This window comes from Alternaria ventricosa (assembly GCF_023758065.1).
Source record: "Alternaria ventricosa strain BMP 2768 chromosome Unknown scaffold_11, whole genome shotgun sequence".
Classification (NCBI taxonomy): domain Eukaryota; kingdom Fungi; phylum Ascomycota; class Dothideomycetes; order Pleosporales; family Pleosporaceae; genus Alternaria; species Alternaria ventricosa.
In genome coordinates, this window is record NW_026055691.1 from 216,346 (window position 1) to 228,650 (window position 12,305).

At 54.2% G+C, this 12,305-nt stretch overlaps 6 protein-coding genes across 6 annotated transcripts; 5 read left to right on the forward strand and 1 right to left on the reverse strand.

The window, feature by feature from the left end:
• Window positions 1-949: 949 nt before the first annotated feature.
• Window positions 950-3,278, forward strand: J4E93_006557 (uncharacterized protein; the record flags this gene model as incomplete). Its single annotated transcript, XM_049344470.1, has 3 exons — window positions 950-1,100; window positions 1,161-3,035; window positions 3,091-3,278. 3 exons carry the CDS (start codon window positions 950-952, stop codon window positions 3,276-3,278), a joined length of 2,214 nt encoding a protein of 737 aa, XP_049198124.1.
• Window positions 3,279-3,791: 513 nt separating this feature from the next.
• On the forward strand, window positions 3,792-4,653 carry J4E93_006558 (uncharacterized protein; the record flags this gene model as incomplete). The annotated part of the gene is made up of 4 exons (XM_049344471.1): window positions 3,792-3,794; window positions 4,093-4,246; window positions 4,334-4,570; window positions 4,625-4,653. The coding sequence occupies 4 exons, from the start codon at window positions 3,792-3,794 to the stop codon at window positions 4,651-4,653; spliced, it is 423 nt and encodes a 140-aa protein (XP_049198125.1).
• A 627-nt stretch (window positions 4,654-5,280) lies between these two features.
• Window positions 5,281-5,835, reverse strand: J4E93_006559 (uncharacterized protein; the record flags this gene model as incomplete). The annotated part of the gene is made up of 1 exon (XM_049344472.1): window positions 5,281-5,835. One exon carries the CDS (start codon window positions 5,833-5,835, stop codon window positions 5,281-5,283), a length of 555 nt encoding a protein of 184 aa, XP_049198126.1.
• Window positions 5,836-7,040: 1,205 nt separating this feature from the next.
• On the forward strand, window positions 7,041-7,676 carry J4E93_006560 (uncharacterized protein; the record flags this gene model as incomplete). The annotated part of the gene is made up of 2 exons (XM_049344473.1): window positions 7,041-7,094; window positions 7,152-7,676. 2 exons carry the CDS (start codon window positions 7,041-7,043, stop codon window positions 7,674-7,676), a joined length of 579 nt encoding a protein of 192 aa, XP_049198127.1.
• Window positions 7,677-8,428: 752 nt separating this feature from the next.
• On the forward strand, window positions 8,429-9,589 carry J4E93_006561 (uncharacterized protein; the record flags this gene model as incomplete). The annotated part of the gene is made up of 2 exons (XM_049344474.1): window positions 8,429-8,855; window positions 8,901-9,589. 2 exons carry the CDS (start codon window positions 8,429-8,431, stop codon window positions 9,587-9,589), a joined length of 1,116 nt encoding a protein of 371 aa, XP_049198128.1.
• A 753-nt stretch (window positions 9,590-10,342) lies between these two features.
• Window positions 10,343-11,482, forward strand: J4E93_006562 (uncharacterized protein; the record flags this gene model as incomplete). The annotated part of the gene is made up of 2 exons (XM_049344475.1): window positions 10,343-10,679; window positions 10,809-11,482. The coding sequence occupies 2 exons, from the start codon at window positions 10,343-10,345 to the stop codon at window positions 11,480-11,482; spliced, it is 1,011 nt and encodes a 336-aa protein (XP_049198129.1).
• Between the last annotated feature and the right edge of the window lie 823 nt (window positions 11,483-12,305).

The window sequence follows — 12,305 nt, forward strand, 5'->3', positions numbered from 1 at the left end:
GATTCCAAAACATGTCAAGATATGCGTGATCGACGCGTCTCCTTGTCCGATATTACTGCGATGTGCGATGCGGTGCTTATATCGGACGTTGGGCATCTGTACGTGTCAGGTCATGAATCGTCATCATCGTACCAGTGGATGGAAATATCGAGATGCCGTGGTGGTGAGCAGTCAGGCGTTTTTGATCGACCCGGTTCATTTGGCCGAAACCTGCGGAGCCGCGGTATGGCCGACATGCTGCTCGCTGGCAGCCTGGCACACAGACGTGATCGCCTCGTGTTCGCCAATATTGCTAGTTTGCAATGCGATTGTCGGGCGGCAACGTTTGCGGTCAGATTTCGTTTCCTAGACAAAGGCTGCAGAGGCTAGCGAAGCACATGTTGCAACCACGCGTTTCCTAAAAGTAGCGTGGCGGAAACGGCGGACGCGGCAAGTATCGCGTGCAGTTTGGCTGTGGCTGAGGTGTTGCAACGAGAACCATGTCTTGAGCATGTCTGAGCACGTCTGAGCACGTCTAACGATGTTGGCGGTGAAGGTCAAGGCAGCCAATAACGCGGGCTGCTGGACGCGTCCCAAGTCACATGGACCTTGGCTGTACGTCATGGCCGCGGCGCTAGCATTGGTAGCCGCGATATGCACGACCGCGGGACAGCGATAACCCTCTCTCTTGAGCACGCGCATTGTTCGTAGTAAGCACATGTTTGTGCTGCCTCCCCAACATGGATATGGAGACTCCACATCCCGTCACCTGTCCTTATCGTGCATCTGCAGCGTCGTGGAGACTCAGGGTGTTGGTGTGGAGAGAGGGTCCTCGTGAGTCTTGCGCTGAACAGACTAGTCATCAGAGGCTTGGTATCGATTATAGGCTGCGGCGTGTGATATAGACCTTGCTGTCTCTCCGACATCCCTCTTTCTCTGGTTGTGAGTATCCTTTCCAAGCGCAGACGGCATGGTCAACTTCACTCCCTGGCGGAAGCCGCAACCAGCGGCGGCGAGTGCTGAGAGTTCGACTGCCACATCCACCACACAAGAGAAGGATGCCCCACGACCCAAGTGGAATCTGGGAATCCTGAGCGACCCACAGACGGACGAAGTGCCTGGTAAGGACGCTCCTGCCCTGTAATCGATACGCGAACAAACAATTAATACCTTCTTCACAGGCTCCGTTATCCTCCTGTCCAAGACGCACAACCGCAACGAGCCGCTAGGACTGCAACATGCCCACGCACGCACATCCGCCTCGTCGCTACCCACCACACAGCGCCCCCAGCCCCTGCGGACTGCCTCGCATGGCTCCCGCCAGTCGTCCCGTTCGCGACGGCCCGAGAAGAAGCGTACAAAGGACGGCCGCTTCATTCTGGACCCTCAGCCCGAGGATTCAGCAAACGACCCGCTCAACTGGGCCCAGGTGCGACGAGATCTCGCTCTCGTGTCGCTTGGCTTCTACTGTATGGTCGGAGGAGGAATGACGCCGCTGTTGGCTGCTGGGTTCAACGATGTGGCTGAGACATACGACGTGACGATTCCCCAGGTGGCCTTGACTACAGGCCTGTACATGTTGGGACTTGGTCTCGGCAGCGTTGTTGCATCGCCTACTGCCATCTTGTTTGGCAAGCGACCCGTCTACCTGGGCGCAATCATACTGTTCACCATTTCTTCGATATGGTGCGCCGTGTCGCCTAACTACGCCTCACTCGTGGTGGCTCGTATTGTCCAAGGCTTCGCCGTCTCTCCGGTCGAGTGTTTGCCCAGTGCTACCATTGCCGAGATTTTCTTCCTCCATGAAAGAGCGTATCGCTTGGGTATCTACACACTACTTTTGCTCGGCGGAAAGAACCTGATTCCCTTGGTCAGTGCCGCTATCGTGCAAACCCTCGGATGGCGATGGGTGTTTTGGATCACCGCCATTGTCGTCGGCTTCTGCTTCTTCCTCATCTTCTTCTTCGTACCCGAAACGTTCTGGGACCGAGCACCTCAGCCAGCCAAGCGACACACTCGCGCCCGCAGCAAGAGCCCAGGAAAACACCATGGACATTTCCACCTGCCAAATCTTCATCATAAGAAGGCCACAGACGGACAAGCGCAGCACGTATCGTCGATGCCAGCGACGCCATTGCCAGCATCGCCTCTGGCAGGACCTCACGAGCAGCCTGCCAAACGCCACAAGAATGCCCACGTTGGATTTGCAGAGCCGGATCCCGATGAAAAGACTGGCCACGTGGATATGACTGACGATACTGCACGCCATGCAAGTGTTCCGCCAACTCCCCGCTCCCCGATGAGTATCCATTCTACCCCCGGAGAGGACCCAAGACACGACTACTTTGGCCAGCTCCCGGCAAATTTGGGGTCCGACCCTGAGAAGCAGGATAGTCGAGCTGACAGCGGACACCCGCCGTCTGATCCTGCTGCAGCGGATCACATCTCGGAGCAGCTGAGCATCCACTACACCGACTACTATCGTGATGCCCCAGCAAAGTCGTACCGCCAGTCCCTCAGACCATGGAACGGACGTCTTGTCAAGGACAAATGGCTTCGCGTCGCGGTCCGCCCGTTCATTCTTTTCGCCTATCCCGCGGTCCTTTGGTCGTCGCTCGTCTACGCTCTCGCTGTTGGTTGGCTGATTGTGCTTTCTGAATCGGTCGCCCACATCTACCGCGATACCTCGTATAACTTTACCCCGCTTCAAGTGGGTCTCGTTTACATCTCGCCTTTCATAGGTGGCGTTCTTGGTACGGCAGTGGCAGGTCGAGTTTCCGACCTTGTAGTACGTTTCATGGCGCGCAAGAACGATGGTGTATACGAGCCGGAATTCCGTCTTCTCATGGCGTTGCCAATCGCGATTAGCACTGTTATTGGACTTATGGGCTTCGGCTGGAGCGCAGAAGAGAAGGACAATTGGATTGTCCCTACCGTATTCTTTGGCGTCATCAGTTTCGGCTGCTCGCTGGCTAGTACGACATCGATTACTTTCGTTGTTGACAGTTACCGCATGTACGCAGGCGAGGCACTTGTCACGCTCAATTTCTCGAAGAGTAAGTCGCTCCTCAACATTACTTTGAGCACGAACATGCTAACGCACCTTGACAGACGTTTTACACGGCTTCATCTTTTCCCTCTTCTTCCCGCATTGGCTTGAATCGAGCGGCAGCAAAGATACATTTTTAGCGATTGGCGGTATTCAGTTAGGATGCATGTTGTTCAGCATCCCCATGTACATCTACGGAAAGAGGGCACGCATGTGGACTGTCAGGAAGAACTTGATGGAGAAGTTTTAGAGGTATTCAATAGATTTGACTATGTAAAAAGATGGGATTTGCAACAAGCAATTGTCTTCTCCCATGAACTGCGGACAGTGTTGCTGTCCGTCGTGCGAACGTCTTGCATGAGGATAGTAAAGTGCCTGCACGAGGTATAATATCTGCTAATGTCAATGTAAATGTATTCTTGCCCATCGCAGGTACGGCCGGATACATATCGTGCCAAATTCAAGTAAAGAGAGTTCTGCTGATGAGCTTCCGTCATCCTCCAAACCTTATAGTCTGTTGTTGTGCCTAGCATAGACATCAATCGATATACCTAGTACACCGCTCGTTGCTTAGACGACGACGCTTCGCCCTTGGCGGCGGGCAGTATTTTGCGCTCGACGCACCCTGCGGCCCCCGCTCAGGCTACATCAAACAGCCCCTTCAACACCAGATTGAACCCTCACACCGCCTATACCACCGTTTTTGGACTTGCTAGATATCCTTCTTGTCACCAAGTAACTCACACATACACCTATATTCACAATGGTATGTAAAAGATGTTCCTTCCCCCCGAAACTCGGACCCCGCAGCACTCGTGGCTTCCACGCTATCGTTGGTTGGCCGCGGCCAGGTCGTCCTTGCCCTGGCGAGCGGAAAATGGGCAGCGGCGGGTGGCCGCAACAGCACAGCGCGCGTGCTTCACTTTGTCGCACATGGTGTCAACAGCGCCCCTTCACTCCGGCAGCAGCGACACTCCGACCGAACGCTTCATCCCACAACAACAACCCCGCTACTAGCCACTTCACAACACACAAATCGAAGAGCAATGGATAACAGTAATCAGGCCTCCACAAACTACCGCGAAGCTTTCCAGCTCTTCGACAAGCGCGGCAACGGCCGTGTCGACCGCGGCGCACTGGGCGACCTCCTCCGCGCATGTGGCCAAAACCCTACACTGGCTGAAATCGCCGACCTCGAGCGTGGTGTTGGTGCAGACTGTACGTATCTCCACATGCCCTGATTCGCCTTCCCAGGTGTCTCATCCTCGCTGCATCCGGACTTCAAGGCTAACGACTTCTCCGCAGTCGACTTCGACACCTTCTCCAAGATCCTCAACCGCCCCGGCGGCTTCCGCGAACCTTTTGATATCGAAGAGTACATCCGTGGCTTCCAGGTCTTCGACAAGGATAGGAGTGGCTTCGTCGGCAAGGGTCAGATCAAATACATTCTCACCAACTTGGGCGAGAAGATGAGCGAGGAGGAGGTCGATGAGCTGTTCAAGAGCACCATCGATGCTAGCAATAACGAGGTGGACTACAGGGGTGAGTCTTCACGTATCCACGTACACAGTGACATTGGCTAACTCCCTGCTGCAGAGTTCGTCAAGACGATTGCGGAGAACTAGGCTACGGTACCTGCCGTCCTTGTTCGTTTCTTCGTCATCATCTTCTTCTCCTGCATTAGGATTTTACGCGAGCATGTCTGAAACGGGTCACGGTTTTTTGCATGCGGATTACGTCGGCGTTGGAACTGTCTTAACATGATATATATACACTTCTTCGATATCTGCACAGTAGGGCTGCAGGGCATGGGAGTCAGATAGCTGCGAGCAGCGAATCAAGATGCACAGACAATATGATAATAAGTCGAGTCATGCAAGTCACGCATGTGCAAGTGAAAAGTTGTTGTAAACAGGGAATGCAACTCTGTTTTTGGATCCATAAGGGACGCTGTGTGCTTATAGACATGTAGGCTTCTTTCCTCCTGTAGCATGAGAAGCCTTGCGCGTTCACCAATGGGGTATCTAGATGTGAGAAGGGTGAGGAAATAAAAACGTCCCGCTTATCCACGCGGCCAAACTCCGAGCGACATGGAAAAAGCAACCGAAATCAATAAACGCCGAGACCCAGATTCGTCAGGGTAATCGTAATCGTGGTTCCATAAATTCTGTTGAGAAGCACTGTGCATAATCCCCAGGGGGAAGTATGCGGAAGGTGGGGAGCCCCAGAACTCAACGGCTGACGGATCCGCCTTATGCCTTGACCTGAGTGACATTGACAGTGCCCATCCCTGCGCCGCCCACTGCGGATGAAGATGCGGGTGCGGTAGCCGTCTTCCCCATGATCATGTCGCTCGTCTTGACGAAGCCACCCGGGAGAAGGAAGACGTAGTCTTCGCGCCTGCCGGACCGATCGACGGAGAACTGTTGCCAGTCTAGCTGGTAGCCCACGACCAGATTGCACCGTCCGCAGCGCTGTAGATAACGCTTCTCGAAGCCCTCGTCGCTGGTTATGATTTCAGCTTGGCGATCTTGTCGGGTGGACAGGAGGAGGCCGTAGTGGTCTTGCGAAGCCGCGTTCTTGTTGCGACCGGAAGTGGGCGCTGGAGGCAGCGGCATGATGTGTGCGGCATCGCGTGTGTGTTGGCGTTTGGGGAGAGAGGGCAGCGGCGTGGTGGTTGCGAGTAACAGGTGGTTGCACAGGCAGTGGTATGTGTAGACTGTGTTGCTGGCCTGGAGGGAGATCTTCTCCTCAGGGGTGGGGGAAGGCATGGCGAAGTAGGCGCGGGAAGTAGTGGCGATATCCATCGTAGAGGTTGTGTATGTGGGTGTATGAGAGGAAGGTGTAGTGGTCGGTTTTGGAACAGGCGTGTCGGGGAATTTATGCTTGTGAGCAAGAAGCGATGCCGAGACCCTTTATATAGTCGCCTAGAAATGATGCGCGGTACCGATCAACGGAACCGTGGTTGGATGGATACAGCGAGAACGTGGGCTGGCGTATGTGGTAGTCGCGCTATGTAATCGAAGTGGAACGTGGTGGAATATGCTATGTCCGATTGGAGTTGAGACGGGCAGAAAATCGGAGGTCCGACCCTCTTATAGCTGAAGCGAAGGAAGGTCGACAACGAACCCTGATGCTGGTTCCTACGCTTGAGAAACAAGCGTACGTGGTGGGACTGTGGGGATCCTTCCTGTCTCGTCGTGCACAATGTAGGATCGCCGCCAGTGCAGAGTGCCAAGTCAATCAATAGTAGCTTGTCTGCGCAAAGGCAGAAGCGGGTGAGGCGGAGGCGGAGGCGTGTTTGCGCTGGAGGGTAATTTGTTTGAAAGCCGGGCCGGGCTCGAAACCCTATGCTCCAGCCAAGCTCAGTTATGAGACCCTCTTGGCGTGTCCTGTTGGTGGAGTAGGCGGTCCAAGTAAGCTAAGCTTGGAGTCAGAGGGTGCTAGCAGAAAGGTCTGAGTGAAAAGGGTCCACTAGGCGCTCCACAGTAGTAACGGGAATTGATAAGAGCAAGCAGTGCAGGTGGGCATTGGCTTCAGGCAGAGGAAGTGAGATTTATAGTGCCATAGGCGGCCGGCGGAGGAGGAGTAAGGGCAGAGGGCGTCGGCGGCGTCATTGCAGATTGCGCGGACAGCGGCCAACCCCACGATGCGGCGTCGGCGTCCCCACGGTGTTGGACGTGCGTCTGGGTGTGCGAATGGATGAGTAGCACCTCAGCACGCGTCGCATCAGTTCGACGCGGATTGCGCCGCCTGCAACTCAGCATGTGACACGATATGAGATTGGGCCGAGAACGGGGCCCTTTGGTCGCCTCGCCTCGAGATTCCGGTGTAGCGTGGGCGCTACGGTGGCAGTGGGGTGAAGAGGTATGGCGTGCATGGTGCATGGAAGCGCACGAGGAATGTTCCGTGCGCCGTCGCCCGCTTGCGCTGAGTTGAGACTGCCCAGGTGCTTGGCGCCTCAGTGCTTGCGACGACGCTTAGACGCCATCTGAGGCGACACACGGGGAGGATGCCGCTCACCAAGGAGGTCGTCAAGTTTGGCTCCTTTGTCGTCACCAACCAGGTGTGTTGTGCCCGTGCAGCCGCCGCCGCAGTCGCAGCTCAAGCTAACTTGATGTAGGTCTTCCACTTAACCCGCCTCTCTTTTGCCATAGTCAACCTCAAGCCACTACTGCCCGGCCATGTTTTGGTTTCGCCGCGTCGGGTCGTGCCACGTTTCAACGATCTATCCGCTGCCGAAGTGCAAGACCTCTTCCTGACTGTACAACGCGTATCCCGCATGGTGGAGCGAGTCTTCAGTGCCTCGTCTCTGAACATCGCCATACAGGATGGCGTCGATGCAGGCCAGAGCGTGCCTCACGTTCATGCACACATCATCCCTCGCAAGAAGGACGACCTAGAAGAGAAGGGTGGCACCGATGCTATTTACGCCATGATGGAGAGCGAGGACGCAGACCTCAGTAAGCAGCTAGCCAACAAGGAGAGGGCAGCTGGGGCAGGTCTCACTGAAGAAGAGAGAAAGAGTCGCTTTCCTGCTGTGGACAATGATAGCCGCAAGCCCAGAAGCGACGAAGAGATGCAGAAAGAGGCCGAATGGCTGGCAGAGGAGATGGCCCGCGACGAGCAAACCGCAGGGACTGCATAAGATGGCCAACGCGCTGTCTAGGTGATTTCTTCTTGGACCATGATGCTATACTCGGAGACTATATGCATCGCAGCTACTGCAAGCAATGGCGTCCACGTTGGACTCAAGCCTTGCCTCATACTTGCAGATGATGGATGGTGGATATGCAGACGCTTGCAGTTCAGAACAGTGTGCTTGCAATAAATGATTGCCCTCCATAGACCCAACACTGATAAATCTTGGATTTGTCGTTCCGCTGTCATCCCCTCTCTTCCCGTCCGCTCGCTTGAGCGCCATCGTACTTTCCGCATTTCCTCATTGTCGAGCAAATGTAGTCTTCGAACACACTGTACGAGTTTTCTTATACTCGATAGTATGGAACAACCAGGACTCAGGTCAACATCTGTACCTTGACCGGCGGCGCAGTCGCGTTTGCTTCGGTCATGCAGAAAGTCTTGGCGCTGCAGCCTGCAGCCTGAATGACCGCCCCAACACCGCGCCTTCTACAGTCGTGGATATCACACTACCACTGGTAACATCCTCCTCGTTTCTCGTGTTTTCAAGAAATAATCCTTCAGCGACCGCCCCCGATCACTTCGCTCGGGTTGCGGATTCGTTAGAACACTGGGTCTTGGCGCAGGTAGCCTTTGCTGTGTAGTACCAAGGTACCGCTCAGTCGACAAGCTGATCAACTTCAATTTTCGGCCTCCTGCGAAGATTTCAAACCACCGCTCACGAGTTCAACATCCACAGGTCGTCGTTACAGCAGAACAATGACTTCCTCTAACACCGACTCGGACTCTGATGAAGTCGAATTCCTACACGAGACATACAAGGGAAAGGAAGTCATTACTCTTCAGGACGAATCCGAGTATACCAACGACAGTGTGCAGACATCTCGCAAATACTCACCACCATCCATGATAGGCTTCCGCCTGCTCGACCTTCCAGCGGAACTGCGAATCCACGTATACTCGTTCGTGATCCCACACAACATGGAAATTACATTCGAGCGGTATGGATGGTCGAGTAGCAACGAACCTGACTGGACCACAAATGCCTTCGAAAAGGGCGAAGACGTCCCATACAAGATAGGAAGCAACCCATACTACAAAAACACGAAAGTGCGCCGCTATAACCATTTCACTGTCGAGACACAACTATTCTGTGTGAGTAAATTTGTGTCCAATGAGGCCAAGTGTAAGTCTTCCGTTGACGCGTATCGATGTGTACTAATGGTTCCAGCGGTTATGTATGGGTCGAATACCTACAACTTTACTGTTCATGGAAATTCTATGTGGCCAAAATCACTACGGAGCCCGTTCGTCTTTGGACCTCTCGGTCATCCCGATCGGCTCCCTCTACTACGTAACCTGCGGAGCATTCACATCGACGTGATACCCGATGTCGATAGCCACTGGGCGGTCAAGCGTCAGCGGTCAAGACTCGAGTATCTTGTCGAAATCCTGAAAGAGCATGCAGATGACAGCGATCAAAGTTCTCTTTTACAAGATCTGAAAGTCGACTTTCAGCTAGTCTCACCAGACAAGATGAAGAGGATGCTGCGCGATCGTCCCACCTGGCCGCAGGTCGTAAAGCCTAGTATTCCTGAAGACACTGGAAAGTTCATGTTCGGTCTTGAAAGCCTGGCATCCCTTCGGGGTATCAGAGACGTCGAGATCAACGGACTACCGGAGTGGTATACGAAATGCCTACAGCTAGCTATACAGGGCAAGGGAGGAGACATTCAAGAGACGGACTGGCCGCTTGTGGAAGTCAAACGTCGTGCGAATGGGAAGCGCAGGTCGTCGAAGAGGTCGTTCGTCTCGATTCGCAAATGGCATCAGCCAACGCTAGATTGGAAGGAGTTTGCTGAACGTAACGACATCACAACCCCCGCTGACATTGACAAGTTCTGGGCAGACGAGACGTAGACTTGGCTGGTGTGTATGCTTATCTTACTCAAACAACGAGGCTATGTAACACTAAGCTACTGTAACAGCGGAGTCTGGATCATGCGATACATTGACACAGACATTCTCAGAACGTGTGGGTGTAACAGTAGGAAGATGAAGCAGCTCGTTGCGCTCATGGTCATATATGATCGCACAGCCTCGTTAGGCCATGTATTCACAAGTTTCGGTGATGATGGTCCTGGCAAGTGACAGTATTGATTGACCCAGCTTCAATGTAATCATGGGAAAAACAGCGGTTGGAAGCATGTGAGGGAGGAAGCTCTATAGATGACGATTCACATGTGACACAGCTGCTGCATCGGCTTCGTAGCTCACATGAGTAATACCTGAAGAGACCACGTCTTTCAACAGCTGTTCCATCACTTTTTGGCCTGCTTGAATGCAGAGATGACTGCGCGTACAGTCACAGACGTGTGACTCTTGCTGTCTTACTCCATCCATGGATGGTACCTATAGGTATGTGGCTTGCCCCACGTTTGCGGCTTGATTGGCTGGCGAGCATGACGCGAACTACCGACCATGACCTAATGACTCCTATCGCGCCACGGCCTTTATCGCCATCTGTCCCTAAACACATGCTCAGTGGGTGATAGACTTCTGTCTCCTTGTCCTCTGTCCAGATATCTATCTACTACGATCTCGTAGCATCTCCCTTTGTTGAAGCCCATCCCTACCACGCCTCCCGTAGTTCGCACCCTCAACGCCACCACAATGGCCGTCGGCGATATTCCCTCAAGCCCTCAGCAGGCAGCTGCCCCGCCTCAGCCCATCGACATCGAAGCGTGGACCGAGCAAGCAACAGTTGCGCTCAGCTCGGTGGCTATATCCACCCCTGGTGATGCGCTTCAGGGTACCTCGGTTACGCTTGCGATACCGCTTGACCATGATGCGCCTGCCGCTGCCGCCCACCCCGTAGGTGCCTCGGCAGCTGCAAAGGAGGGTGGCTACTATCATCGCAAGGAACCACTCCGTCGCGACAGCTTGAAGAGGCGTGAAGCCCTGCTCCGGGGCAAAGAGGGGTCAAGGCGCAGGCAGCGTTGGGAGAATGGTACGTTGAGGGTCTGCCCCTCCCCCTTCCGCTGGAGACGCTTTGCGCATCGCGACACCATGTCCTGATCTTCCCATGCACTGCGAGTAATTCATCGTTTAAAGTACGCGTCAATTGATTTCTAGCCAGACCGCCTCCTGAACAACCCCTACGCGGAGCCTCCGCTGCCGAAGGACTGGGAGGTCCATCCTACCTACACGTCCAAGAATGTTCCCTACTATCTCGCTCCGCTTTGGGACGCCGGCCTCAAGCGCCAGTCCAACGAACGCAAGACCGCCGCCGTAGCCCAAAAGTCCGCGACCAAGACCGTAGCCAACAAGCCCACAACTCCCGGTGTCGTGCCCAAGGAGCTGCGCGAGAAGCTGAAGCGATCGCGCGGTGCCAAGGGTCTGCTGATGGACCTTGAAGGCGAAGTGCGCAAGTTCGTAGAGGGCTGGGAAGAAAAGGAGCGCAAGGCAGAGCAAGACGGCCTACCTGCCGATCCGGACAGCGAGGACGACGAGATCGTCTTCGTTGGAAGGAACGGGCAGATGAACGATCTCCGCTCGCCTACAGAGGCTGAGGCTATCAAGAAGGAGCTCATGCTCTTTGAGACACCCGAGGAAGACGTTGGAGGCAGCTTCGGACGTTGGCTCGTACACCACATCGGGGTCTACTATGGCTTGAAGACCTGGAGTGTCACTGTTGGCAACCCGGCCAGGCGCGAAGCCTATGTTGGCCTAAAGGGTACGAAGCTCCAGGCTGGCAACACTGGCAGCCAGGTCTGTGGCACCTTGCCTCGACCGCTCTATGGCTTGGTATAGCTTGCTCATGGCCTCTTGAGCTCCTTCAAGATCTGTCGCGCACTCCATGTCTGTTCATTTGGTCTGCTCTACTCATGTACACGGCATGGACGTGATTCTGTATCTCGGACGCACACCTTTTCATGATTTTTGTCGCCGCTCCGATGCGCATCTGCATCTACATCTCCGTATAGATGGATGGGCTGTAACTCTTTGAATCACACATCATCCTCTTGTAGGAATCTTGACTGAACAATTAATCGTGTTGCTGATGCTATGCTCGATTGGAAGTAAGCCTGACCCAAAGCTCGGTCGCGCAGCGCAAAGCAAGGCAAACCTCTTAGCTCGGCTTTGTGCTGTGCATGCACACATGAGTCGCGAACGTTAGGACCATGCTACGTGCCCTGACTCTCTCATAGACTTGTTCTTCTAGGATCACACAATGTTGTCAGTGGCGTTCATGCGTTACTTCGCATAAGAAGATCGCCTGCAGGAACAATCCTTCCGATGTAATTCGTTCGTCATCGCATCGAATGTCCTTGTCGCGCACCCCCATACCTGGACAACGTCCCGCTTTTGCAGGTGGCTACAATCCACAAGACAAGGGTGTTCCTATCGGAATCGGATTGAACATCCTTCCAAATGATAGTCGTGAGGGGTGGTCTTGGCGTTGGAGCGAACGGATATAACCCTTGATCGCGCCAAACTTCGAATGCGTTGCTACCATCAATCGTCCTCATAAAAGTACCAACATGGCGACTGAGATGCAAACGCCCGAGGTGCACGCCACCAAAATCTCCCAGTAAGCATTATATTCACATAGCAACGACTTACAGAAAAGCTT